The 27,833-nt window shown below is 57.5% G+C and overlaps 1 protein-coding gene across 1 annotated transcript; it reads left to right on the top strand.

Annotated features, from left to right (window-relative positions):
* The first annotated feature begins 41 nt into the window (after positions 1-41).
* LOC101523885 (proto-oncogene vav) lies at positions 42-27,833 on the top strand. Its single transcript, XM_058659776.1, has 27 exons — positions 42-336; positions 12,417-12,533; positions 12,918-12,976; positions 13,111-13,179; positions 13,286-13,394; positions 13,514-13,609; positions 14,230-14,298; positions 14,743-14,846; positions 15,139-15,238; positions 15,839-15,934; positions 16,100-16,168; positions 16,258-16,344; positions 16,472-16,557; positions 16,916-17,048; positions 17,454-17,563; positions 18,165-18,266; positions 18,476-18,573; positions 18,682-18,704; positions 18,849-18,894; positions 20,334-20,470; positions 20,854-20,919; positions 22,200-22,231; positions 22,989-23,105; positions 24,702-24,789; positions 25,727-25,841; positions 26,488-26,639; positions 27,546-27,833. The coding sequence occupies exons 1-27, from the start codon at positions 133-135 to the stop codon at positions 27,597-27,599; spliced, it is 2,538 nt and encodes an 845-aa protein (XP_058515759.1). The 5' UTR covers positions 42-132; the 3' UTR covers positions 27,600-27,833.

Genomic DNA, 27,833 nt, shown 5'->3' with positions numbered 1-27,833 from the left:
CTGTCGCTCTCAGAGTGAGCGGGCGGGCGGGCGGGCGGGCAGGCAGGCGGTGGAGGCCTCCAGGGTGTGCGGGGCCCGGGCCTGGCCTGGCCTGGCTTGGCAGAGCTGCTGGCCGGGCTGGGGTGGGGGACCATGGAACTGTGGCGTCAGTGTACCCACTGGCTGATCCAGTGTCGGGTGCTGCCACCCAACCACCGTGTGACCTGGGAGGGGGCTCAGGTGTGTGAGCTGGCCCAGGCCCTGCGCGATGGCGTCTTGCTCTGCCAGCTGCTCAACAACCTATTGCCTCACGCCATCAACCTCCGTGATGTCAACCTGCGTCCCCAGATGTCCCAGGTGAGCTTGGAGGCGGGAGGGAGGGGGCTCAGAAATGGTCCCCTCCCACCCCGTGAAGTCTGGGGATCCCGGGGTGGGCTGCTAGGCCAGGCCTCGACCTGGTTCACATCTAGGCGGCGCAGAACGCTGACGTTACATTGAGGGGTTCAAAACCCCTCCCGATGGGACGAGCTGAGGGGCATATCCTGCGTGGGTGCGTGCACGGGTGTCCCTGGTAGCCCTGAGTGACCAGCAGCATGCTTGAAATTTGATCTCCTTGGATGGGATCCCCCTGCAACACACAACCTGACACCCCCATATTCTGGTGGTGGGGGAGGGGCCGCCACCACCCTCCTCCCCCACATGTCTCCTCCCGGGGCCTGGGCCTCGGCCCCTTCCTTCCCCTTGTATCTTCCTTCCCTTTGGTTTCCTGCCTGAACCCCGGGGCACTGTGAGGCGCATGGGGGGCCCAGAATCTTAGAGTCTAGCTCAGGTCCTGGGACTTTGGAGCATAGAAGAGGTGCAAAATCTCTCTCTCTCTCTCTCTCCCTCTCTCTTTTTTTCAGCTTCAAGGAGAGGCAAGAACTGACTGTAGCTGCCTCTCCCCACTACCCCCCCCCCAACCGGGTGCAAGATTTGTATTCAAATCCTGATTTGAATGCGGTTGGGGCGGGCCTGGTACCATGGGCTTAGGAGGAGGCTGAGCCTCTCAGGAGATGGGGCCCTCTTGTGGGGGGGATCTCTGGGGACACAACCACCTCCCCACCCCCACTCCCTATAGCAAGGAGGTGGGGGTCTGTCTCCCCCAGCCTCCCCACTATAGGATGATGGCTTGTCTCTGATGCGCTGGGGGCCTGAGATTCAGAATAGAAGACAGGGGGCCAGCTGGATGCAGCGGGGCCTCCTTCCTGACCAGAGGGGTGCCTGTGGCTGGGAGAAGAGGAAGTCACACACTTTGGGGGGGTCTGTCAGGGGGATTTCTTAGGGGCCGAGTTGTAGCAGGGAGAAGTGACCTGAGGTGCTATCTTCCTCTGGTGCCCTGGGGCTCAGCCCCTGGCAGGGGGCGGAGTGGGGGTGTATGGAGAGGAGGGGTGGGCAACCCATCCTGAATTTGCCTTCATTTGCCGGGTGGCTTGGCTCCCAGAGTAGGAGGAGGAAGTGGCTGAGGAATGTGTGAGGCCCCAGATGTGGCCCTGAGTGACAGGGCCTTGTAACGCTGCTGGCGGGAAAGTGGCTAGACTTCAGGGTGAACTTGCACTCTGCGTGTGGCCGAGCTGAAGCCGGATCATGGTGCGAATCCTCAAGGGAGCCGAAATCCTTGGAGGAGAGCTCTATTTCAGGCCATGCTGGGAGCTGAGCCGAGGCCTTGTGGTGGTCCTGGACTTTGGCACACAGAGCCCGCCTCCAACTGTCATGACCTAATCCTGTGTGCTCTCATCCGGAGCTCCGGGGTGTGGGCATGACGCTGTCTGGTACTGTCTACATTTGTGCGTGGTCTTGAAGAAGCAGAACGAGTTTTCTCCTTGTGTCATCTTTGGCTGTGTCGGGCCCCTGGCTGGGTAGGGGTGTACCCTAATCGGTGGGGGCTCTGTGATTCCCTTCCTCCACCTGTGTCATCTCCCTGTGACATTCCATCGGTGCCTGGTGCATGGGGGTGTGGGCCTGTGTATGGAGGGCGTGTGTACGGAGGGTGCTCATGGCAAGCGACCTTCTGGGTGCCGGTGGATTGTGCTCCGTGGAAGGGCAGGGGGAGCGGACTCCACAAGGGGGAATGACACATAAACAAGGGTTTCTCTTCAGAAAAATCCACCCATCCGCCCACCCACCCATCCATCCATTCACTCATTTACCCATCCATCCATCCACCCACCCATTCACCCACCCACCCATCCACTCATCCACCCATCCATCCATCCATCCATCCACCCACCCATCCATCCATCCATCCATCCATCCATCCACCCATCCATCCATCCATCTACCCATCCATCCATCCATCCATCCATCCATCCATCCATCCATCCATCCATCCACACACCTACCCATCCATCCATCCATCCAACCCAGTGCTGCGTGTGCCTGGCCCTGCTCTAGGCTGGGCAGTTACGGTCTCCTATTGATGAGGAACTTGGGTCACCGTGGGGAAAGCCGATGGTGAACAACTGGGGACATGCCTGCGTTGCAGGTGGTGTGGTGTGTGTTGAAGAAACAGCATGAAAGGGGCTTGGGAGTGCTGTGTGGCACTTTTCCCCTTGGTCCATGTAGGTGGGGTACCGTGTGCTGTCTCGATACGTATATCATGTTCGAATCAGAGCGAGAATGTCTTTCCTAACACCATGTTTTTGTGTTGAAAACTTTTTAAAAAAGATTTATTTATTTTTTATTGGAAAGGCAGGTTTATAGAGAAGGAGAGACACAGAGAAAGATCCTCCATCCACTGGTTCCCTTCCCAAGCAGCTACAATAGCTGGTGCTGTGCCAATGTAAAACCAGGAGCCAGGAGCCTCTTCCGGGTCTCCCACACAGGTGCAGGGTCCCAAGGCTTTGGGCCGTCCTCCACTGCTTTCCCAGGCCACAGGCAGGGAGCTGGATGGGAAGTGGAGCAGCCTGGATTAGAACTGCTGCCCATATGGGACCGAGGTGCATGCCTTTAGCCACTAGGCTATTGTGCCGGGCCCAGGATAAGAGAATTTCTAAGCCCTGTCTAACAAGGGAGCTGTTAGCCGACTGTCTCTTACCCCCATCTCCGCCCTCACCCCAGCTTCTGGTCGCTGCCACTCCACACGTGTCTTGCATGAAATCAGCTCCTTTCGGATTCTGCATGGGGAGTGGGAGCGCAAAGGCAGCTCCTGGCTTTGCCTGGTTTACTGTGTCTCGGCCTCTGCTTCCTTCCGCACCGTCACAGATGGCAGGATTGCACCCTCTCTGGATGGATTCCGTAGTTTGACATCAATTAGGGGTCCTCACTGACATGGCAACACTGGAGATCGGCCGAGGAGCCGTGTGGACCTGGGGCAGCAGTGGGCTGAGCAGGTTGTCTGGCCCGTTCGTGCAGAGGCCATGGGGTAGGGGTGCAGGTGCCTGTGTGGTGATGCCTGGAGGGAGTGATGGGTGGGGACCTTGTGGAGACAGGTTGAGGCTGGGCAAATTCTCCCCACACATTCCGTGTTGGGGTGTGAGATGGAGCCAGAAACTGACTCTGAGGCCAAGTGACAATGAGTGACTCTTTTTCAAAATTATTAAAAAAAATTTTTAAGATTTATTTTTTTTTATTGGAAAGGCAGATACACACACAGAGAGGAAGACCTTTTGTCCAATGATTCACGCCCCAAGTGGCCGTGACAGCTGGAGCTGAGCTAATCCGAAGCCAGGAGCCAGGAGCTTCTTGGTCCCAAGGCTTTGGGCCGTCCTCCACTGCTTTCCCAGGCCACAGGCAGGGAGCTGGATGGGAAGTGAGGCTGCCGGTATTAGAACCGGTGCCCATATGGGATCCTGGCACATTCAGGGAGAGGACTTTAGCCACTGGGCCACTACACCGGGCCCAGTGACTTTCTTTCAAAATGCTTCTCTGTGTAGCAAGCTAAGCCTCCGCCTGCAGCTTCGGCACCCCATAGGGGCACTGGTTCGAGACTTGGTTGTTCCACTTCCCATCCAGCTCCTTGTTTGTGGTCTGGAAAGCAGTGGAGGACGGCCCAACTCCTAGGGTCACTACACTCCATGTGGAGGAAGTCCCTGGCTTCGAACCAGCTCAGCTCTGGCCATGGTGGCCATTTGGGGAGTAAACCAGCGGATGGAAGATTTTTCTCTCTGTAACACTGCCATTTCAAATAAAAGTAAATAAATCTTCAAGAAAACACCTTTCTTGTAGGGTGCGTTAGATCCACGTAGCACTTCCACGAACTGCAGGCCACCCATCCGGGCCTCATCTTGCTGTGTGTGATGCCTTGGTGGGGGAAGGCGCTGTGGCTGGCTCGTGTAGCTCTCTCTTCAGACGCATGGCTGTCCGCCTGATTGTCACACCAGCGACCCCGTGTACCTCTGGGTCAGCTTTTTACATGAGCTGGAGACTTGTCGATTGAGAGGCAGAGAGAGAGAGAGGATGGGGGAGAAGCTCCCTTCTCATGGTTCACACCCCAGGAAGGTGCCTTCATGGAGGCTGGGCCGGGCAGGAGGAAGCTGGGAGTTTGAGGTTCTAGGTGGGTCTTTCACGTGGGTGGCAGGGACCCAAGGCACCTGCTGCCACCCAGCAACCCAGGGTGGGTGTGAACAGGGGACTGGAGTCCGGAGTGGGAGCCAGGACTCCAGCGGATGAATTAGCCTTTATAAAAATACTGTGTGGCTGAATGGGGTGGCCGCCCCTCGCCTCCCTACTGATGGATAATTGGCAAGTGTCGAAAATCAGTAACAAAATTCACTCCAGTCATCAGCCTGTCACTGTATCCTCCATGTCACCACACACACACAGACCCCATCACGACACAAGGTGACAGATGTATCAGTTCATTAGGTGGTGGTCATCACTGCACAATATTGACACACAAATATCAAATCATCACATGACAGACCTTTTCTTGAAAGATTTGTTTATCTACCTTGAAAAGCAGAGTTAGGAGAGGAGAGACAGAAAGAGCTTCCATCCACTGCTTCCCTCTGCAGGTGACTGTCACAGCCAGGACTTGGCAAGGCCGAGGAGCCAGGAGCTCCATCCAGGTCTCCCATGTGGACACAAGGAGCAGGGAGCTGGAGGGGGAGTAGAACAGAGGGGATGGGAGTGGTTGCTCCTATGGGATGCTCACTAGCACTGCAAGCAGTGGCTTCACCGGCTGCACCATAATGTGGGGCCACCAAAGAGTGAATTCTCTTTAAGTCCTGTCGGGATGGGTCAACGGGCTGTGACCCAAGAACCTAGGAAAGTCCCGAGGAAGTGTGATAGTTTCTGTTACTGTACATGTGGAGCCGGCCTTGGGAGCGGGGTGACCTGTGGGCAGCACCCAGGCCTCTGTGTGAGTGACAGGCGCTGCCCTGCAGTTCCGTCTACACTGATCTCATGGGGCTGGCCGACAGGGAGTGAGGGGCCTGGCTGGCTCGGGAGGGTTCCGGCTCCAGCCTGGCTGCCTTCCTCCTGCTGGGAGCCTGGGCAAGCAGAATGTCCCCTCGTGGTGCTTTTGAGCTATTTAGATCTGCTCATCTTTGCCCTTTGTTTTTTTTTTTTTTAGTTGTTGTTTGTTTTTGTTTTGTTTTCACTCCTTTCAGGATTACTGGCCTTTTTGTTGCTGGTGGGTTATTTTCTTTCTTGACACAAGTTGATATGGTCAGCTGGCTTCTGGTTCAGGTCAGGTACTTAGGAATTTTGCGAGCCCGAGCCCATGTGGGTCTTGATTACCATGTGGGCAAACGTAGGGGCTGATGCTTCAGTGTAGGGTGGGTTGCTATCCCCCCTCCTGGTTCCCAGACTCCAAAGCCACATGCTAGCGGTGTGAAGGTTTAAGGCTTGTTTCCTTGAACGGCAAGTGAGAGAGCGAGAGAGCGAGAGATGGTGATCTATCTGCTGGTTCACTTCCAAACGGCCACACAGCTGGGATTGGGCCAGGCTGAAGCTGGTCTCCCACGCGGGTGCAGGGTCCCAAAGCTTTGGGCCATCCTTGACTTCTTTCCCAGGCCACAAGCAGGGAGCTGGGTGGGATGTGGAGGAGCAGCTGGGACTCGAACCGGCGCTCTGAAATGGGATGCTGGTGCTTGCAAGCAGAGGTTGAACCCACTGCATCGTAATGCTGGGCCTCCCCGCCCCCGCGTGTCTTGGTTCTTTTTAAATCTTGTCGTCTGGGTCTCTGCCTCCCCTGCTGGGATGCGTCTCTGGTCAGAACAGTGTAGTCAGGCTGGCTGAGTCTTCAGATGAACAAAGTCTCCGCCCCCACCCTTCACTGACTTCACAGACAACGGAGCTTGGGAGACTATGACTTGCCCCGTTGAGTTGCCCAATTTATTTACTTATTTGTGTTGGAAAGGCAGATCTACAGAGAGGAGGAGAGACAAAGATCCTCCATCTGCTGGTCACTCCCCAATGGCTGCAGCTAAGCCGATCCAAAGCCAGGAGCCAGGAGCTTCTTCTGGGTCTCCCACGCAGATGCAGGGTCCCAAGGCTTTGGGCCGTCCTCCACTGCTTTCCCAGGTGCCTTAGCAGGGAGCTGGATGGGAAGCAGGGCCGCCAGGACAGGAACTTGTGTCTATATGGGACGTTGGTATGTGCAAAGTGAGGACTTTAGCCCCTAGGCTACAGCACTGGTCCCCGGGTTGCCTGATTTTAACCCATTGAAGGCCTCATCTGCTTGTCGCCGCATGGCCCAGTCTCCACAGCAGAAGTGACTTCTGGACACGGGGCGAGGGGACCGTATGACCTGCAGGCTAGATCTTCCGGGAAGTCTCATGAGTGCTACTGTAGGAGTTCTGGCTTGGGACTGGTTTGCGGCTTCGTCCCATCTCTGCTGGTCCCTGGTGACGTGCCTGCGGCAGGAGTCAGAACCTCCACATTGCTGGCAATGAGACCGCTGCCGCCAATCCGGATCCCACCGCTGCATCGACCGTGGCGAGGATGTCTCCCAGGCCTTGGGGTGTCTGTGGAAGCTAGCAAGGAGTCGGGCAGTCCATGGCACAGGAGAGCAGCAGTGGGGGTGCGATGGATCTTGGGGTATCATGAGAGGAGGGCTCAGTCAGGGTGGGATTTCTGGAGGAGGTGACGCACCATGTTGTGAGGGCTGCACGTGGACGTCCCTGGGGTGGGGGCGGCTGGACTCGCCAAGGTCTGAGTGGCATTGTGGTGATGGACAAACCGTGGCATTCTGCGACCTGGGTTTTGGGGCGTGGGGGACCTGGGTTCTGGTCCCTGACTGCAAATGTTTCTCCCGAGCATCTGGGATCCTATGTTGGAAAAGTCACCGGAAATAAGCAAAGTCTGTTCAGGGGGCAGGTGTCTGTGTCACAGCTGGCTGAACTGCCGCGGGGCGTGCCTGCAGCCCACCCAGGTCTGGGCAGCTTGGAGCCAATGCCAAAGACTCCTCTCCTGATCCCTGTGAAAGCAGATGGAGCTAGCTAGACACCTACAGAGAAATGGAGAGCCAGAGAGTGTTCGAGAGAGACAAAATCAGAAAATTTCATTTTACATCTGAAGCAGCCAGACCAAAGCCGGAGCCAGGAATTCCATCAGGGTCTCCCACGTGGGTGCAGGAGCCCAAGCGCTTTGGCCATCTTCCACTGCCTTCCCAGGTGCCTTAGCAGGGAGGTGGATGGGAAGTGGAGCAGCCGGGACTTGAACCACAGCTGGTCCCAGTCCTCTTGATGTTGGGGGTAGATCTTTCACTATCCTGGGAGTCACCCTGTGTTGTGTGGGGTGGTGAGCAGCCTCCCCAGCCTCAACCGGGGTATCTGACGCCTGCAGTGTCTCCTCCGGGAACCAAGACCACCACATGTCCCCAAACATGGTCAGCGACCGCTAGGAGAGTGCACACAGTGGGTGAGCTTCCTGCCACGGGGTGGAGCCCAGCAAAAGTGACCTGTTAGTGACCAGGACTGGGGATGGGATGGACGATGTCTCTGAGTGTGTCAACTCCCGTATTTTACAATTATCAGCGACATCCGTGATGCTGACTGGGGGGGAGGGACCTGTGACATGGGACAGGCCTGTCGTGCACGCGCAGGGTAAGGGGGCTGTGTGTCTGCTTTCCACGACTGCCCCAAGCAAACTCTGCAAACTGGCATGACTTCAGGCCACGGCTGCTGCCTCCTCCACGGGGCTGGAGGACCGAAGTTCATGATAAAACAGTTGGCAGTGCAGGTTCTCCTTGGGGTCAGAATGGCCTGATACCTGAGCTGGCGGGTGAGTGAAGGTGGGGCGGGTGAGTGAAGGTGGGACTTGAGAGATTTTAGTGGGGGCCGTGGGCAGGCTGGAGCTGGTTGGCAGGTGGTTGTTGCTCAGGGCCTGGCGGGACATTTGCCCATGCTACTGGGACAAGTTTTGGTTGTGGCTCCAGAGGGGGAGGGATAGGATCTCATGGCAGCTGAGAGCTCCCAACACACTGGAGTCCCCACTGTCTTGCCTGCATTCTGAGAGCCCTCCACACAATGTAGTGGGTATAGGCATCAGATGTGTGGGGCTCTGGGATATTGGACACATGTTTCCTTCTATTTCAAGTGAGGAGGGAAGGGGTAGCCTGTTACCTTATAGGGTGAAGCCATAACCATAGGCTTCTGGTCTTGTGCCTCACATTGGAATGCCCGGTGGGGACACCTAACGTGGGCACCTGACTCCAGCTTCCTGCTGATGGGGACCCTGGGAGGCAGCTGGGTGATGGCTCCAGCATTGGGGGGTTCCCTGCTACCCATGTGGGGAGGCTGGAATCGAGTTGCTGGCTCCTGGGGCTTCTGCCCTGGCACTTGTGGGCAGTGTGTGTGTGTGTGTGTGTGTGTGTGTGTGTGTGTACAGGAGCACTCTCTGCTTAACAAGTCAAAAGTTTGACAACAAAGTAATCTGAGCCAGGCCCAGTACGACAGCCTAGCAGTTAAAGTCCTCACCTTGAATGTGCCAGGATCTCTTATGGGCACTGGTTCTAATCCTGGAGGCCCCGCTTCCCATCCAGCTCCCTGCTTGGGGCCTGGGAAAGCAGTGGAGGACGGCCCAAAGCCTTGGGACCCTGCACCCGCGTGGGAGACCCCGGAAGAAGCTCCTGGCTCCTGGCTTTGGATTGGCTCAGCTCCAGCTGTTGCAGCCGCTTGGGGAGTGAATCATCGGACAGATCTTCCCCTCTGTCTCTCCTTCAAGAAAAACAAATCTTTAAGCTGGCAAGTACTTCAAGTGTTCTTGGGAAGTAGAAAAAGCATATGCAACCTATAAGTGCAGCCAACCCAGAAAGTCTGATAGAGCGGTAAGAAGAACCAGACACACACACACACACACACACACACACACACACACACACACCTACACCTGCTGGTTCATTCCCCAAGTGACCTCAATGGCCAAAGCTGGGATGGTCTGAGGCCAGGAGCTTCTTCCAGGTATCCCATCAAGGCGCAGGGTCCCAAGGCTTTGGGCCATCCTCTACTGCTTTCCCAGGCTGCAAGGAAGGAGCTGGACGGGAAGTGGAACAGCCAGCCAGGACTTGAACTGCTGACAATATGGGATGCCAGCACTGCAGGTGGTGGCTGTGTCCACTGTGCCACTGCCCTGGCCCCATAAGGTACCTCACCATAAACTCCTGCATGCCTGTACCTGGACATGATTTGTTGGGTGGTACTTGCAAACCCTTCCAGGTGTTTGATGATCTTTGGGGTTCTCCCGTTCAGGGTTCATCCAGGAAAGCAGGACTCCTTATTGGTCTTTCAGGCAGAGAAAATTGAACTCTGGGTTTGCCTAAAAGCGAAGGGAACGGGAGTCATGGGTCACACCTGTTCCCCCAGAGCTGTTCCAGGAGACACATTTTCTGCCAGGAGGAAGTTGCACCCAGGTTTCCCTTCTTCCTCCTGCCGGGGCCTCCCATTGGCTGACTCTCACCAGGAAGCCAGAGTGCAAAGGAGGCTGGGTAATTTAGTTCCTTTTTTAAAACGGACGGAAACAAAGCAAATACAGACAGGCTAAGAACTGGAAAATGGGCATTTTCTTAAGAGAGTTGAAGTTCCCAAATTTTGCTAAATAAACTTCTCTTTCATGCGTGTTTTTAAAAATTATGAACTTGAGAGGCTGAGCGATACATGGAGAGAGAGAGAGAGCTGAAGCCAGGAGCTCCATCCCGGATCACCCCCATGGGTGGCAGGAACCCAAGGACCTAAGCCGTCACCTTCTACCTCCTAGGGTCCCCACAGGCAGGAAGCCAGAGTCGGGAGCCAGATCTGCCAGTGAAACCCAGGCACCCCGATTTGGGACGGAGGCATCCTAAGATAAGATGGTGTCCGTACTGCTAGGCCAAACACCTGCCCCCAAATTAAACTTAGAACATGAGAAGGCATATACAACAGTTCATGAGCATGGGCTGTGTGGGTGGCACCAAGTGGTGGGTTCCTCATTTCATCCTTTATTTAGTTTCTTGTATTGGAAAGGCTGGTTTACAGAGAAAGAGACAGCTGCAATTGCTGGAGCTGAGCTGAGCTGAAACCAGGAGCCAGGAGCTTCTTCTGGGTCTCCCGTGAAGGTGCAGGGTCACAAGGCCTTGGGCTGTCCTCTGCTGCTTTCCCAGGCCGCGAACAGGGTGCTGGAAGGGAAGTGGAGCAGCCAGGACTCAAACAGGTGCCTCTATGGGATGCCGGCACTTTCAGGGAGAGGATTAGCCAGCTGGGCCTTTGGGCAGGATCCAAGCTTACCTTTTTTATTCCCTGCCCCAGGCGTCTTTCTTTCCAGGCACCACTGGCACCTGCTCTCTGCACAGGGCGGGGCACAGCTTGGGCACCCTAAGAGGGAAGCCTGAGCCCAGGGAGGGTCCCGCCCCTTCCCTTCCTCCCTCCTCAAGGGGCTGAAGGTGGAGTCCCCAGCCCTGGCAGGCCACAGCAGGCGTTTCCTGTTTCCGGCAGGCTCCCTGTGGCTGGTGGGGGTGGGGTGCAGATGGCAGCTTTAGGGCTGGGCTGGCACGGAGAGGAGAGGGGTCTGGGGTTCTTGGTCTGCCGTCCCCAGCAGGTGCCCCCAGCCTCCGGCAGGCCGACCCTTCCGGCTCTGTCTGGCATTGGGATGTGTGGGGCTGCGAGGAGGAACTCGCTGGCGAAAGAGGCAGAACAAGCCGAGGTGACACCGGGTCATGGGGACTGATTTGCATACGGCTGGACCTCAGCCCCAGTCAGCAGCTTTGGGGGGGGGCGGTCGTGTCCCCGTGGGAGCCTGGGGCAAGCAGACTTGCCACCACTGGCTGCCACCAGTCAGAGGCGCTGCTAGTGGCGGTGGCTGTGTGATGGAGCCGACCCTCCTTTCTTTAATGAACTTTGCAGGAGTGGAGCGGTGATGACTCACTTGTCCCCTCCTGTCCGACCCCCACGCCGCTTGGAGGCATCACATGACTGGGGGGGGTGCAGGAAGCAGGCTCGGAGTCAGCTGATCTCCACGAGGTCAGGACTTCCTGGTGCTGGGTTCCTGGCTCCCCCTTGCTTCTGCTGGGTGCTGGTGGTTTCTGTGGTTGGGTCACGTGCAGAGACCTTACAGGTGCCTGCCCGCCCCGGGACCCACCTGTAAGGAGGTGGCCAGGCTGGTTGTGTCCTCCCTGGGGGATCCTAGCAGGGACCTCCCTGGCTGCCCGTGGGTGGCCCTGGACAGATGGTGCCCAACCAAGGGGCATTGTTTCTTGAATGGCTTCGTGTGTGTCTTACACGCCATGCGTCGGGAAGTTTCTGGAAGGAGGCATGAGAATGCCATTGTGGGGCGCAAACACCTGACATCAGTCCCCTGTGAGGGGACCTCAAAAAGTCGTTGGGGACACAGAAAATAGAACACATGGACTAAAAAGGTTTTCCACCAACTTTTTTTTGCTTTTTAAAAATATCTATTTATTGTTTCAAAGAGATTTAGCATAAAGCAAATGTGAAGTGTGCATTGTGTAGACAAGGGGTGCGGTCGCTTGTGGATGTGGGAAAAAAAAAAGCCACAACCTGGAGACACACGTATGAGACACGTGTGTGCTGTTGGCCTCTTGTATCCGTGCCTGCTAACGGACCCAACCCATCGCACGTGAACAATATTTGGACAGGGATGAGGAAAAGGCGTATGTGCCGAACGACTATGGATTTCTTTTGCTGATGTCATTCCCTAAGCGACCCAGCAGAGTAACTGTGTGGGAGTTGAGATGTTCAGCATGGGGTGTGTGTGTGTGTGTGTGTGTGCGCGTGTGCGTGGCTGTCCTGCAAAGCCCGCCGTGTTTGGTAGGAGGGGGTCGGCATCCCCGGGTTGTCAGGGCTGTCCAAATGGGGCTGATGAGAGTTGGACTCAGTGACCGCGTTAGGATTTTTCCTGTGTTGTCCAGGGTGTAGAGGGGCCTGCGGGCAGGAGGGGACTGAGCCGTGGCAGCTGCTTTCGTAGCTTGCACTGACTTACACACCCCATCCCGCTCTCTCCCCATCCTCTCCCCCACCCCACAGTTCCTGTGTCTTAAGAATATCCGCACCTTCCTCTCCACCTGCTGCGACAAATTCGGCCTCAAGCGGAGCGACCTCTTTGAGGCGTTCGACCTGTTCGATGTGCAGGATTTTGGGAAGGTGAGCTGGGCTCCCGGAGCCCAATGGTTGAAGGGAAACAGAGGCTGCAGTTAGGCCAGGCTGAAACCAGGAGCCAGGAGCTTCTTCCAGGTCTGCCACGTGGGTTCAGGGGCTCTAGAGCTTGGCCCATCCTCCTCCATCATCCTCCCAGGCACAGTAGCAGGGAGCTGGATGGAGCAGTGGAACAGCCGGGACTCGAACAGGTGCTGCTATGGGATGCCAGCACTGCAAATGGAGGCTTAACCCACATGCCATGGCGTCAGCGTCCACCCTGAGCTAGCCCAGAACTGTCAGAGGTTGTGCAGCGGAGGGCTAGAGCAAGTGTGGAGAACTCTGGGGGTACAGCGTGCAGATCACTTCCTGGCCCTTGTCACCTCCTGGCAGGTCATCTACACTCTATCTGCTCTGTCCTGGACCGAAATCGCCCAGAACAAGGGGATCGTGTGAGTACCCACCTGGCCGGGACCTTGGGACTCCCGGATTCTCCATGTCCCACCCTGCCCAGCCCCACCACTCATCTGCCCCGCCTCACATTTCCTGGGGTGTCTTCCCACCCCACTTCCACCCCTTCCCACAGGCCCTTCCCCATCGATGAGGACAGTGTGGGTGACGAAGACATTTACAGCGGCTTGTCGGACCAGATCGAGTGAGTGTGTGTGTGTGGGGGGGTGGAGCCGATGGGCTCCGGCTCGGGGCAGGTGGAGGTGGGGGCCCCTGAGCTGGCCTCCCTCTGCTGACCGTGCACCCCGCAGCGACACGGTGGAGGAGGATGAGGACCTGTACGACTGTGTGGAGAATGAGGAGGCCGAGGGAGATGAAATCTACGAGGACCTCATGCGCACCGATCCGCTGCCCACGCCGGTGCGTGCTGGCCGGCCGGGTGGACAGGGCAGGGTCAGGCCTGGTGGGTTGGAGGGTAGGTGGGTGGCAAGCAACTGGACAGCAGCCTCAGGCCGCCTCACCGCCGGCCTCTCCTGCAGCCCAAGATGACGGAATATGACAAGCGCTGCTGCTGCCTGCGGGAGATCCAGCAAACAGAGGAGAAATATACGGACACGCTGGCCTCCATCCAGCAGGTGGCTACAGGGCCAGGGCCAGGCGCAGGGCTGTGGCGGGCAGAGGGGCGTGGTTAGGTGCAGGGGTGAAGAGTGGCTGGGTACAAGGGTGGGTCTGGGCGTAGGGGCGGAGCAGGCAGGTGCCCAGGCCTGTGTGCCCACTCTGGGGCTGGCCGAGGCCCTGTCCCTGGCTTCTTTGCTTCCTGTTTGTCTCTGGGTTTCTCTTGCATTCTGCTTGGGATCGACCCTTTTCTGTCTCTCTTTGCTGTATCCCTCTCGATTCTCTGTCCCTTTGTCCCTCTTTAATCAATTCTCTGGCTTTTCCTGTATTCTCATCTCTGCCCAGCACCTGGGCCGTCCTCCACTGTTTTCCCAGGCCACAAGCAGCGAGCTGGATGGGAAGTGGGGCAGCCAGGACTCACATCAGAGCTCCAATGTGGGGGCTGGCGGCAACCCCGGTGGAGGCTTCACCTGCCATGCCACACCTTGCACACAAGCCGGTGCCTGAGCCCCACCTCTTTTTGTCTTCCTGTCCCTCCCATCTTAGCTCTCTCCATCTCTGTCTGTCCATCTGGGTGGGCACCTAGGCTGGAGGGCATGGCCTCACCTCCCCCCGTCTCCTCCCTCTCTCCTGGCCGCAGCATTTCCTGAAGCCCCTGCAGAGGTTCCTCAAACCACAGGACATCGAGATCATCTTTGTTAACATTGAGGTGAACCGGCCTGGGTCCCTGGTGGGAGGTTGGGTGGAGGGGGGCAGGTTCCAGTCCCAGCGTGCAGGGTGGGGTGGAGGGGGCAGGTTGTGGTCCCAGAGTGCAGGGTGGGGTGGAGGGGCCAGGTTCAGATCCCAGCCTGCAGGGTGGGGTGGAGGGGGCAGGTTCCGGTCCTACTGTGCAGGGTGGAGTGGAGGGGGCAGGTTCCGGTCCTACTGTGCAGGGTGGGGTGGAGGGGGCCAGGTTCAGATCCCAGCGTGCAAGGTGGGGTGAGGGGGCAGGTTCCGGTCCTACTGTGCAGGGTGGAGTGGAGGGGGCAGGTTCCGGTCCTACTGTGCAGGGTGGAGTGGAGGGGGTCGGGTTCAGATCCCAGCGTGCAGGGTGGAGTGGAGGGGGCAGGTTCCAGTCCTCACCTGCATCCCTCCCTACCTCCCTGTGGTCCAGGACCTGCTCCGTGTGCACACCCACTTCCTAAAGGAGATGAAGGATGCTCTGGCTTCTCCGGCAGCTTCTAACTTGTACCAGGTCTTCATTAAATACAAGGAGAGGTGAGGGCCAGCTGGCCGGCCCTGCAGGGTGCAGGTGGGAATGGGCCAGGGACTCCCAGCGCTGCTGGGCAGCCTCAGCGAGTGGCTGAGCCTCCCTGGTCCTCACCTGTGAGGAATGGTTGGTTTGGGGAAGCACCTGCTAGGTGGTGGTGAGGTGGCATCCTTAAGCCCTGTGTTCAGGCACACAACAGGTGCTCAATGCATGTTTATGAAGGATGGGAAGAGTACTCTTTGGTTTGACACCATGAGATGCTGCTCTGAGGCCACCAGAGGGATGCCCCTCTTCCTGCAGGTTCCTGGTCTATGGCCGTTACTGCAGTCAGGTTGAGTCGGCAAGCAAACACCTGGACCAGGTGGCCGCCGCCCGGGAGGACGTGCAGATGAAGCTGGAGGTGGGGGGCTGGGCCGCCTGGGGAAGAGAGCGAGGGGAAGGGCGAAGGGGGCAGCTCCCCCACTCCATTCCAGGTTGGAGATGGCTGCATCATCTCAGTGGCTCAGCCAAGGGCCAAGGCTGTGTGCGTGACTGTGTGAGTGCATGTGGTACGTGGGTGTGTGTCCAAGGGAGGAAATGAAGCAGGGTCAGAATGGCCCTGGGTCCTGGTCCCAGCTGACCCCCACACTCCCAACTCTGCGCTGACCCACTCTCCCATTACCAGACTGAAGTTCTGACACATAGCATGATGGCAGCCAGGGTATCGGGGAGGGGTGGGGACTGCGCAAAGCCGAGCATGGACAGTGCCCCAAGCCTGGGCCAACCTCTAGGTTCATACTGATCTGGAGCCAACTTGGAGCTGTGTACCTGGTGCAAGTGGGGCTGGGGACCCTTGGGGCAGCCCAGCAGGGTGCTGGACCTCCATCATCCCCTTGGGCTATAGAGCCACCCCTGGCCCCTGACCCCTCACCTCTGGCACCTTTCCTGACCCAGAGGTGTGGGGTGGAGGTAGGCTGTTGCTCCAGCAGCCTGTGCGCTTGCTGTCTGCTGCCTCCCCCAGGAATGCTCTCAGCGAGCCAACAACGGGAGATTCACTCTGCGGGATCTGCTCATGGTACCCATGCAGCGAGTCCTGAAATATCACCTCCTGCTCCAGGTGTGTGTGCAAGGTGGACACAGGCCACGGGGGTGGGGTGGGAGTCCCAGGACAGCCGGCTAAGCCAGGCAGGAGCTGGCGGGGCTGCGTAGTGGTGGGGTGGCTAGCTTTGGGCGCGCAGGAGGCGCAGGTGCATCTGCTCATGTCACTTTATGGTTGTCGCAGGAGTTGGTCAAGCACACGCAGGACACCACGGAGAAGGAGAACCTGCGGCTGGCTCTGGACGCCATGAGGGTGACAGGGCCTGGGGATGAGAGGGGGGTAGGCTGCATGGAGAGGTGGGGCGTCCGGCTCACCCTGCCCTGCCCTGCCCTGCCCTGCAGGACCTGGCGCAGTGCGTGAACGAGGTCAAGCGTGACAACGAGACGCTGCGGCAGATCACCAACTTCCAGCTATCCATCGAGAACCTGGTGAGGGCACAGTGGGGGTGTGTGCAGGGCTGTGGGCTGGCCCCTGCCCCCCGCCATGGAGGCCGTCTGTGCCCCTGTGCTGTGGTCCCTGGACAGACCCCCCCTTCCCCACCTGCCTCCTGCCCAGGACCAGTCCCTGGCCCACTACGGCCGGCCCAAAATGGACGGTGAGCTCAAGATCACCTCGGTGGAGAGGCGCTCCAAGATGGACAGGTGGGCAGGGTCCAGATGTGGTTGGGGTGGAGCCTGGGAGGGGACAGGGCCAGGCGGGAGCAGGGATGAGCCAAGGCGGAATAGGGGAGGATGGCGGGGTGGGGCCAGGCGTCCAGACAGGCAGGTGGGCAGAGTCCACGTGGATTTGGGGAGGCACCTGAGTGGGGGTGCAAATAGAAATAAATAGACCGGTAGATAGGGTCTCCGGAAGCAAGCAGCGTTGGAGCTGCGTGAGGTCAAGGTGGACAGCAGGTGGGCTTGGCCGGGGTGTCCAGGGAGAAGAGAGGGGCCAGGAAGGTGGAGGGAAGGGAGCGGCGAGGAGGTGGGACAGCCTTGGGCGCTGACCCGCTGCCCCCAGGTACGCCTTCCTGCTGGACAAGGCCCTGCTCATATGCAAGCGGCGCGGTGACTCCTACGACCTCAAGGACTTCGTGAACCTGCACAGCTTCCAGGTTCGCGACGACTCCTCCGGGGAGAGAGAGAACAAAAAGGTCGGGGGTCCGGACACGGGGACTTGGTGGGGAGAGGGTGGGCCCAGGGCAGGGCAGGCTCGGGCTGTGTGCTGGGCTTCTGTGAGTGTGTGGCTGTGCATGTACGTGGGTACAAGTGTGCACGTGTGTGTATGTGCCCATGGGCATATAGATGTGTATTGTGCATGTATGTAACCAATGTGTGCTCCTGTGTGCATAACTGGGGAGGGGGTGTGTGTGCACCCGAGAATGAAAGAATGATATGCCGTGTTGAGCGTGGGCTCCTATGAAGGGGTGTGTGTGTGTGTGAGAGAGAGAGAGAGAGAGCTCTGGGTCTGTGGCCAAGTGTCCTGGGCATGGAGCTGGGTTGGGTGTGGGATTGCAGGGAGGGGTCTCCCCCTAAGACTGAGCGCCTCCTGCCCACAGTGGAGTCACATGTTCCTCCTGATCGAGGACCAGGGGGCCCAGGGCTACGAGCTGTTCTTCAAGACCCGGGAGATGAAGAAGAAGTGGATGGAGCAGTTTGAAATGGCCATGTGAGTACCCTGGCCCTGCCTCGTGCCGTCCCAGGAAGGGAGGTGGTGGAGAGCCAGGGCTGGGGGGGTGCCCCATACTCCCTTCTGCCCCGCCCTGGCACCTGCCATGGGACCTTGGTCGGCTTGTCTGACAAAGGGGTGGGGCGGGCTCAAGGCTTTCTCCATTTCTTCCTCCTTCTCTCTCCATCCACAAGATGAAAGCTTGACCACTCCCGGGTTTAGCATCTGTACCATCTCACACACACCCACACCCATCTCCCCTGTCACACACACCCACACCCATCTCCCCTGTCACACACACCCACACCCATCTCCCCTGCCGGCTTCCCCCAGCTCATCCTCGCTCCCCGGGGAGACCCCGTTCCTAGGAAGCCATCACTTCCCTTGGCTTCTCTGAGCCCCTGGCTGCCACGAGTCTGCTCTGTGTGTGTGTATGTGTGTGTGTGTGTGTGTGCGCGCGCGCACCCATAGCCACAGCCCCAGGACCCACCATAGCCCACTGGCAGACGCAGCCCTCACGCCGACCTGTGGTTGTGTGAGTGGATGTGAGCTAGCCAAGAGAAGCCTTGACACCCCGGCTTTCTCCCCCTCGACCCCACAGTTCCAACATCTACCCCGAGAACGCCACAGCCAATGGGCACGACTTCCAGATGTTCTCCTTTGAGGAGACCACTTCCTGCAAGGCGTGCCAGATGCTACTGAGGTTGGCGGTGGCTGTGGCTGGGCCTGGGTCCTCACTTTCTGCCCTCTTCCTCCTCCACCCACTGAGGGACTTGGGCTGGCCCCTGCCTGGGAGCTGGGGGTTGGAGGGGGCACTGCTCAGCTTTACTTGTGACTCTGTGACCTCCCACCCTGGCTGGCCGAATGGTGGCCATGCCCGCGGATCAAAACCCTTATCCCTGCACGCCCTAGGGGCACCTTCTACCAGGGCTATCGCTGCCATCGCTGCCGGGCTCCTGCACACAAGGAGTGCCTGGGGAGAGTACCTCCCTGTGGCCGCCATGGACAAGGTGCCTGCACCTCCCCCCAGGGTGGTGTGGGGGTTGGAAGGGAGGGAGCGATGGGCTTGGACCACACGGGGACTTCCTGTGCTAACGGGGTCCTGGTTGTTTCCCTAGATTTTACTGGAACCCTGAAGAAGGTGAGAAGGGGGAGGCCTCTGCAGGCTCCGGGGGGGGGGGGGGTTGCGCAGAGCTGGGGCTGCTGCAGCACTGCGGTGGGGAGTGGGGATCCCCAGGCGGGGCTGTGAGGAGGTGACTCTGACAGTGCTGATGTGTCATGCCAGGACAAGCTACACCGCAGGGCGCAGGAGAAGAAGAGGAGTGAGCTGGGTGAGTCCACAGGCCACTAGCTGACCGCAGCAGGGGCCACCCCATTGTCCCTTCCCTCCCCCACAACCGAACCACTATGCTCTGCCCCCCCCCAGCAGCCCACGGGGAGCCCCCCGTTTGTCCTGACTTTGCTTGGAGAAAGGCAGGGGGTTCACGCTAGCAACAGGTGGCTTCCGCTGACCACCTGCTGTCTGAACTCATGGCAGAGGGAGGGAGTGAGTCGGGGTGGGGTGGGGGAGGGTTGAAGCCCTAACTGTGCCTCCTGCCTTCTTCTATTCCGCCCCCCCCCCCCAGCCGGGGAGGTGGGTGTTGGTTGAGGTCGTTTGGCTGTGGTGCCTTGGTGCATGGAGCTGGATGAGCCAAAGCATCTGGTCACTCAGGGAAGGCTTCCTGGAGGAGGCAGCATGGCCATGGGGATCTGAGCGAATGGTGGGAGTCAGTCATGGGAGGGCTGGTCCAGGCCGTGGGAAACAGCATCGCTAAGGAACAGAGACCAAAATGAGCGCAAGGAAATGAAATCTTTTCTTTCCGAGTCCCGGAGCTGGTGACTAAATGCAAGGTCTGCACAGACCATGCGTGTTGTCCACGGCCTTACATGCGGCACGTGTTACGCATGCGGTGTGGAAGGTGTTGTGCTAGTACCACAACTGTCCTGTGGATGCTTAGGAAATGAGGATGATGTGACGATGACATCACAATGATGTCATGACGCCATTCGCTCCGTAAGACTCAGCACACTCGATGCTTGTGACCTCAACCCAGTAGAGTAAAAGATCAACATGCGGGTAGATATATTTAAGTGTGTTATGATTTAATGACCAATAGCTTTATTAGCAAAGTGAGAACAACAGGGGGGCATACTTCAGGGTGTTCCAAAGTTCAGGGGAAAACAGCCACAGAAATTTACCTTTGATTTTTCAATGCTGAAACATGGTTTATTCCCATTTTATTTGAAAGGCAGAAAAAGAGAGAGAGAGTGAGAACAAGCCTTCAGTCTGTCAGTTCAATTCTCCAAGTTGCCTGCCAACAGCCAGAGCTGGGCCAGGCTGAGGCCAGGAGCCAGGAGCCCCACCTGGGTCTCCCACGTGGGTGGCAGGAACCCAAGGACTCCCCAGGGTGGGCATCAACAGGGCGGCAGACCCACCCATGCCAAGCCACACCCTGGTCCACGCCCACAGCCCCCATTTGTGTCTCCCAGGGTGGTCTTCTGCAGGCAACTGGGGCTCAGATTGGGGTGGCCATGTTTTAGCTCCTCCTGGGCATACACACAGGGGGTGCAGCAGATGTCCGAAATGGGGTCTGCACTTGGCACTGTCCTTACCACAATGGCCGCAGTCCCCATTGTCAGTCTTCCCTACTCTTGCTGTGGGACCCCAGTGGGCGAGCCCTTGGCCATCTGCCTCCCCTACCCACCCACCCCCCTCCTCGCCATCCTCCAGGCCTACCCAAGATGGAAGTCTTCCAGGAGTACTTCGGGCTGCCCCCGCCCCCTGGAGCCTTCGGACCCTTCCTGCAGCTCGGCTTGGGGGACATCGTGGAGCTCACCAAGGCTGAGGCAGAGCAGAGCTGGTGGGAGGTAGGGGCTGCTGGGACCGTGCGGGATGGGGCGGGGAAATGGGCGGGGCCAGGGAAGGGGGCCCCTGGGAACAGGTGCACCCCTGGCTCAGGAGGCTGGGCCTGGGAGGGGTGATGTTCATAGAGGGTTCTAGACTGAGAGGTGGACACTCACACACAGACATATAGATACGCATGCACACACATAAAGACATACTCAAGGACACAGTCACACAGAGACACACACTGGCACACAGCCACACAGACAAAGCCACACACAGCCACAGACACAGTCACACACAGTCATGGTCACACACACACAGTCGCACACGCACTCACACACACACACAGACACGCACGTGGATGCCCTGTAACCTCCCCGTGTTTTTGTCTTCTGGGTTGCAGGGCAGGAACACGGCGACCAACGAGGTTGGCTGGTTTCCTTGTAACAGAGTGAAGCCCTACGTGCATGTAAGTGCCTCCGTGCCGCCCCGACCCCAGCCCCTCACAGCCCAGGTGGGCGTCTCTCCTGCCCGGTGTCGCGTGAACCCAAGCCTCAGCTGTGAGGACAAGACCTGACTCCCCATGGCCCCCCTGCCCGGAGTCATCGACCACCCCCTCTCTACCCCGTTTCTCCCTATGCACCTTGGGTTTTGCCCACAGGCTGAGGGAGTTGACAGAGGACAGAACCTTCTTGGGCATCCCAAGGGTCTGCCTTTATGGGACACAGCCTTGGCCCTGCCTGTGTGTTGCTCTGTAAGCCCGCAGCCCAGGTTCACCTTTTACTGCCAGTGTCCTGCAAGATATTGTCCTATAGTTTCTCCATTGTCAGATGACATTTTTGAGATTCCAACTGTTCCCAGGACACGTGGGTGCCCTGCCCCCATCTCCATGACCCCTCCTCCCTATTGGCTACTTTGTTTCTCTGTGCATCGGGCTCCCCACTTTAGAGTGTAGGTCACTTGAGTGACCACGAGGTCGTCCACGCCCATCCAGGTTCATGGCAGGTGTCAGAATTCCCTCCTTTTTACAAAAAAAAAAAATCATTTTTAAATTAGAAAGTCAGATATACAGAGAGGAGGAGAGACAGAGAGGAAGACCTTCCATCCATTGATTCACTCTCCAAGTGGCCGCAACGGCTGGAGCTGAGCCAGTCCCAGGCCAGGCGTCTGGAACCTCCTCCAGGTCTCCCACACGAGTGCAGGGTCCCCAGGCTTTGGGCCGTCCTCCACTGCTTTCCCAGGCCACAGGCAGGGAGCTGGATGGGAAGTGGAGCAGCTGGGATACGAACTGGCACTCAGATGGGATCCCGGTGTATACAAGGCAAGGATGTTAGCTGCTAGGTCACCACACCGGACCGAGAATTCCCTCCTTCTTAAAGATCGGCAGGATAGGACATGAGAAAGCGCAGAGGGGCCATACCCCAGTGGGCGTGGCTGTGTTTTCATGAAACTTTACATACCGACACTGACAGGTGGAGTCTATGGGATCCCCACATGCCACGGAGCATTCTTCTTTTGAATTCCTTCACTTATTGAAAAAAAAAAAAAGTAGACACTGTCTTTGATTTGAGGGCTGTACAGAACAGGTGGGAGGACAGCCCCACGTTCCTGGACTCCCGGGAGCACCTCTCCCCCTTGGCGCTAGGGTTGTGTCTGCCATGAATAGCACCGTGCTTGTGGAGTGAATGGATGGGTGAGCGGCCCTGCAGTCAGTGGCCTATGGCCTCAGCTGGCTTCTCTGTGTCCTAGGGCCCCCCTCAGGACCTGTCTGTCCATCTCTGGTGAGTAGAACTGCATCCTACCATGTGCTCTTTGACAAGGGGTTTCTGGTTGTGGAGGGGGAGCAGTCTGGGCATGGAGGGGCCTCTGGATGAGCCAGTTACTGATTCTCAGGGGTCAGGCTCTGGGCTACTCTGTGTCCATCCCAGGGCTGTGCACCTGCTGAGGGCAAGGGAAGGTGAAGACAGGCCCTTGGACTTGGGGGATTGTGGTTACAGAGGCAATGATGAAGATAATGATAGTGATGATGATGGTGATGAAGGTGATGATGATGGTGATGATGAAGGTGATGATAGCAGCGCCTCCCCCTTTCTGACTACCACTTTCACTTGGAGCAGTAAGGAGTGGAAGTTTTCTTGCTAACTTGGGTTCAAATCCCGATTCCCACATTATGCAGCTGTGTGCCCTTGGACCAGTAACTTGGAAAAGAGGCCAAAGGCAGCATGCTATACCTGTGGGTGTTCGAGGCTCCGTGAGCCTGTGGTGTGCCTGGTCCCGGACCCTGCACGCGGTGGACACGTTCTATAGCATCAGCTGCCGTCGTCACATCCCCCTGCCCTCTCTAAGCTGGGCATTTCGTCTTCCACATTCTCACATCTCTGGGGTTGGGGTAGCTTTTGTACCTTGAGGGGGCTGGCAGGTGGGAGAGGCAACCTCCGTGTGGCTGTGTGTGTGTGTGTGTGTGTGTGTGTGTGTGTGTGTTTACGGGGAGGGTGTCTCCCATGCTGGGGCCCTGTGTGACTTGGGCTCTCTTTGCAGGTACGCCGGCCCCATGGAGCGTGCGGGGGCCGAGAGCATCCTCACCAACCGCTCGGATGGGACCTTCCTGGTGCGGCAGAGGGTGAAGGACGCAGCCGAATTTGCCATCAGCATCAAGTAACTCTCCCCTCCTGGACCCCTCCTTTCTCCCACAGGCACCTGTGCCTTAGGGTCAAAGGGGTGTGTCCCGACCTCAGCTCCCCGTCACAGGAGTCTCTGCTGGGTCCCCAGTACTCCTTTCATTCTCCTCCCTTCCTCCCTTTATTTGGAAGGAAGGGTTAGAGAGAGAAAGATTTTCCGTCTGTTGGTTCGCTCCCTAGAAGGCCAGCACTGGGCTGAGCAGAGACCAAGAACTCCATCTGTCTGCTGTAGAAGCAGCAGCGGCCCAAGCCCTTGGGGGTGTGCATGAGCAGGGAACAGGGCCAGGAGCTAGTCCCCGATTCTCCAACATGAGATTGGGGGTCCCAGATGGCGTTTCAGGGGCTCTGCCGCACCCCAACTCTAGCAGAATTGTCACTTCCATGTGGTTCTGCCCGTGGGAGTGTCATACCGCCCAGCTCACCCGATGGCTTTACACCCTATTCCATTGGGATTCCCAGTATGTGAGCTGTGACACTGAGGTCAATTTCCTAAGGGTCAGCTCTTCCCAGCCTGCAGGAGGGCAGGTCCAAGGGTGTGAATTTCCCCATGGCTTTGGGTCTGAGTCAGTGCCTGTGCAGTGATGATGGGTGGGGTCTTCTTGTCCACCCTTGGCGCTGGGTGTAGCTTCTGGCCAGGCCTCCCCAAGGGCACCAAGCAGGGGTGCTGTCCCCATGGTGTGTGGCCCCAGGAGCCGGTTTTTTCATGTGTACATGACCTTTAGGCCCTGCAGGCTCATGGGTCGCCAAGCTCAGCCAACCCGCATTGGCATCCCTGGCTCTTGGGGCTTAGTTTTCATCTTCACTGTGTGGCTTCTGGAAGTTTCCTTTTTTTCCTGTTAGAGCTTATCTCTTGTCTCAGCATAGTTAGGAATTTTACTACAGGGGAGTGGTTGTTTGCTCATCTAGGTGGTTCTATCACCAGAGGTGGAGATCCCTGGAGTTGTTTTTATTTTTTTAAAGGTGTATTTATTTGAAAGGCAGAGTTACACACACACACACACACACAGCAGACAGAGAAAGAGAGAGAGAGAGAGAGAGTCTTTTATCTGCTGATTCACTCCCCAAGTGGCTGCAGCAGCCAGGGCTGGGCCAGGCTGAAGCCAGGAGCCAGGAGCTTCACCGGACTCTCCCACATGGGTTCAGGGACCCAAGAACTTGAGCCACCCTTTGCTGCTCTCCCAGGCACATTAACAAGAAGCTGGATGAGAAATGGAGTAGTTGAGACTTGAACTGGCGGTCAGGGCGGATGTGGAAATGGCAGGTGGTACTGTAACCTGCTGAGCAGCCCCTGTTGTTGCCGACCCCACTGGCACGAGTGGGTCCCTCCTCCCACAGCCGTCACATCCTGTGGCCCTCCAAGCGGGGGCCTCCACCTGATCCTTGCATCCCTGTCCACACTTTCTGCACAAGTCTCGGTTTCCACAGGAGAAGTCTCTGAGCAGCACAGCTCCAGGAGGAGTGAACTGGCAGGGTGACTGTGGCCCCTGACCCCAGGGGACCTGGGTCACTTTGTCCTCAGTGGACGATGTGGCCTGGACTCCATGCTGAGTCCTCTCTCTCCCGCCGGTTCCAGGTGTAACGTCGAGGTGAAACACATCAAGATTATGACTGCGGAAGGACTGTACCGCATCACGGAGAAGAAGGCTTTCCGGGGGCTGACGGTAGGAGCCCGGCACCCCGTTTTCCCCAGCTGTGGTCCCCCTGACCCAGGTGGGAACCCCTCACTGTGGGCTCCATCTTGGGACCCCTGCTTCCCCACACTCAGAGTGGTCCCCATGCCTCCAGGGAGCACAGCAGGGTAACTGCTCTCCAGCTTAGTCCTTTCAGGAGCTACAACCAGAGTAATAATTAATATAATTAATGAATTAATAATAATAATAGTAGTAGTAGCTAGTCAGAGCAGAGAGCACCTTTAGAGCATTAATTACAGCTAGGACTTCAGCTTACTCAGTGGGTTCCCACCTCACAGATGGGTAAAACCGAGGTTATGTCTTCCAGCTGCAACACAGAATGACAGAACCTCACTCTTGCCAAACACAAGCCTTTAGAACTTGAAAGTGCCAACTTAAGTGCAGAGAGAAGGATTGGGGGGAGAGAGAGAGAGAGAGAGAGAGAAAGAGAGAGAAATTTTTCATCTACTGGCTCAGTCTCCACATGGCTGTGGTGACTAGCGTTGGGGCCCATGCTGAAGCCAGGACTTCCCACGTGCATGGCAGGGAACCCAAGTGCCTGGGCCATGCTTGGCCACTTCCCGTGGCTCACGCCAGTAGGGAGCAGCACTGAGATTGGAACCCACATGCTACAATGGGGGATGCGGCCATCCCCAGTGGTGCCCACCTGCCTGTGGACTTTGGTGCTGAGCTCTGACCGAGTGACTGGCCCCCTGGAGCAGAGTCCAGCATGTCTCAGTTCAGTGCCCTGGGATTTTTGTCTGTGTTTTAGACATTAGCAGCCTAAGTCTCAGGAGAATGAGTCCACCCCACCTCCCCATCTGTAGGAAGCAGGAAGGCTTGGGCTTCCTCCTCTCATCCTGCCTCTGCCTCCACGTGGGCCGGCTCCCTGGACTGACCCCCATCACGCTGTCACTCTCCCTGCCAGGAGCTGGTGGAGTTTTACCAGAAGAACTCTCTGAAGGATTGCTTCAAGTCCCTAGACACCACCCTGCAGTTCCCCTTCAAGGAGCCTGAGAGGAGAGCCATCAGCAGGCCTCCAGGTAATAGGGTGCACGTGGGCTGGGGTCCACTGGGGGAGGAAGAGCCTGGGTCGAGAGTTGTGGGTGTCCCGTCCAGCAAGCAGGTGGCACTTGTGTCCCACTTTGGATGAAGGGCTGCCGTTCTTGACTGCAGCTCCCTGCTGACCTGGATGCCTGGGAGGCAGCAGGCAGGGCTTAAGTGCTCAGGTCCCTGCCTCCCACATGGGTGCAGGGTCCCAAGGCTTTGGGCCATCTTCCACTGCCTTCCCAGGCCACAAACAGGAAGCTGGGTGGGAAGTGGAACAGCTGGGACATGAACCGGTGTCCATATGGGATCCCAGCGCTTGTAGGTAGAGGATTAGACAGCTGAACCATTGTGCCAGACCCTACAAAGTTTTAAAATGTGCTTTTCTCCCTCTCCCTCTCCCTCTCTCTCTCTCTCTCAATTCTGGGGGCTCTTAAAGATCACTAAGTCTGGAATGACTTTTCCCGAATCTTCTTGTTCCTTTTGCCTATACAGTGTTGCAAATTTAGGGATGTTCTTAGGACCTGAGTTTGGGCAATGCCTGGGACAGAGAGATGATACTGGGATAGGAGACCCTCCCCACCTGTCAGGGGACCCTTCATGGGTCCCTTACCCCACCCCTACTTCTGTCTTCTCCCACAGCGGCCAACACCAAGTACTTCGGCACAGCCAAAGCCCGTTACGACTTCTGTGCCCGGGACCGGTCGGAGCTGTCCCTGAAGGAGGGTGACATCATTAAAATCCTCAACAAGAAGGGTCAACAGGGCTGGTGGCGTGGAGAGATCTACGGACGGGTGAGGCAGGGGGTGGGGCAGATGGGTGTGCAGCCTGGCAGGTGTTTGAGAAAGCAGAAGAGGGAGATCCCAGGTCGGCCATGGTGCCCCTCCACCTGGGTGAGCTCTAACAGACAGGAGCGCAGCAGTCTGGCAGCCCCTGCCGATCGGCTCTCTCTCTCTCTCTCTCTCTCTCTCTCTCTCTCTCTCTCTCTCTCTGCCTGGTGCTTGTTTTGACCCCAAACTGCAGAGTCTTCCCACAGTTTTGTCCCCTGTCACCATCCTCTGGATCCCCCAGCCTTGCTTCTAGCTGTTTCCTTACAGATATTTCATGGAGGTACATGAGGACCCTGGTTAGAACTTGGGCTCTGCTGGGGGAGACATATGGGAACGAATGGTCTGGACAAGCTCCTGGACAAGGGCGCTTGTGGAGGACACTGATGCTGAGTTTATCCATTGATCCACCCATTCATTGATCCACTCACCATCCATCCATCCACCACCCACCCATGTATCCATCCATGCATATGTATATTTCTCTTTACCTATTTATCTATCATCTCTCTTTACTACCCCCAGTAATCTTAATCCACCATCTACCCATCCCAAACTATTTGCCAAGGACCTGTTGTGTGCCAGGATCAGTTCTGGCCTTTGGGGACTTGGTGGCATCAGACAGACTAGACCCTACCCAACTACGCAGGAAGGGACTGAGACCAAGAGCCCAGAAACAAGCAGGTGTATCACTAGCCGGGTGGTGTCAGGTGCTTGGGGAGGATGGAAAAGTGGGAAGAGGGTAGAAGGGGTGCTGGGGGTTGGAAGACCAGCAGGTGCATGGCCTGAGGTGGGAAGGGCCTGCCTGGTGTGCTGGGGAGCCATGGGAGGCCATGCAGAGGCCACCCTGACCCGCCACCTCTCTCTTTTCAGATTGGCTGGTTCCCTTCCAACTACGTGGAGGAAGACTATTCTGAGTACTGCTGAGCCCTGGGGTCCTGGCCGTGGGGCGGGGAACTTGAGGCTTCGAGCTTGGAAGGAGCCTGCAGCGGGGCCGGTCCCTGCGGGCAGAGAGACTGAGGTTACAGCGGAGGGCCAGTGTCCAGCTGGCCTTAGCATGATGCCCTGCTGTGGGTAATTTATAATGCATGGATGGCTTCTGGGGTCCCCTCAGGAAGGTGGGGCTCAGGACTACTGCTTGTAATAAAATGATGGACCGAA

Source organism: Ochotona princeps, unplaced genomic scaffold, assembly GCF_030435755.1.
Source record: "Ochotona princeps isolate mOchPri1 unplaced genomic scaffold, mOchPri1.hap1 HAP1_SCAFFOLD_170, whole genome shotgun sequence".
Lineage (NCBI taxonomy): Eukaryota > Metazoa > Chordata > Mammalia > Lagomorpha > Ochotonidae > Ochotona > Ochotona princeps.
Note: the sequence above shows the minus strand (reverse complement) of the source record. Positions and strands in the feature narration are given on the sequence as shown.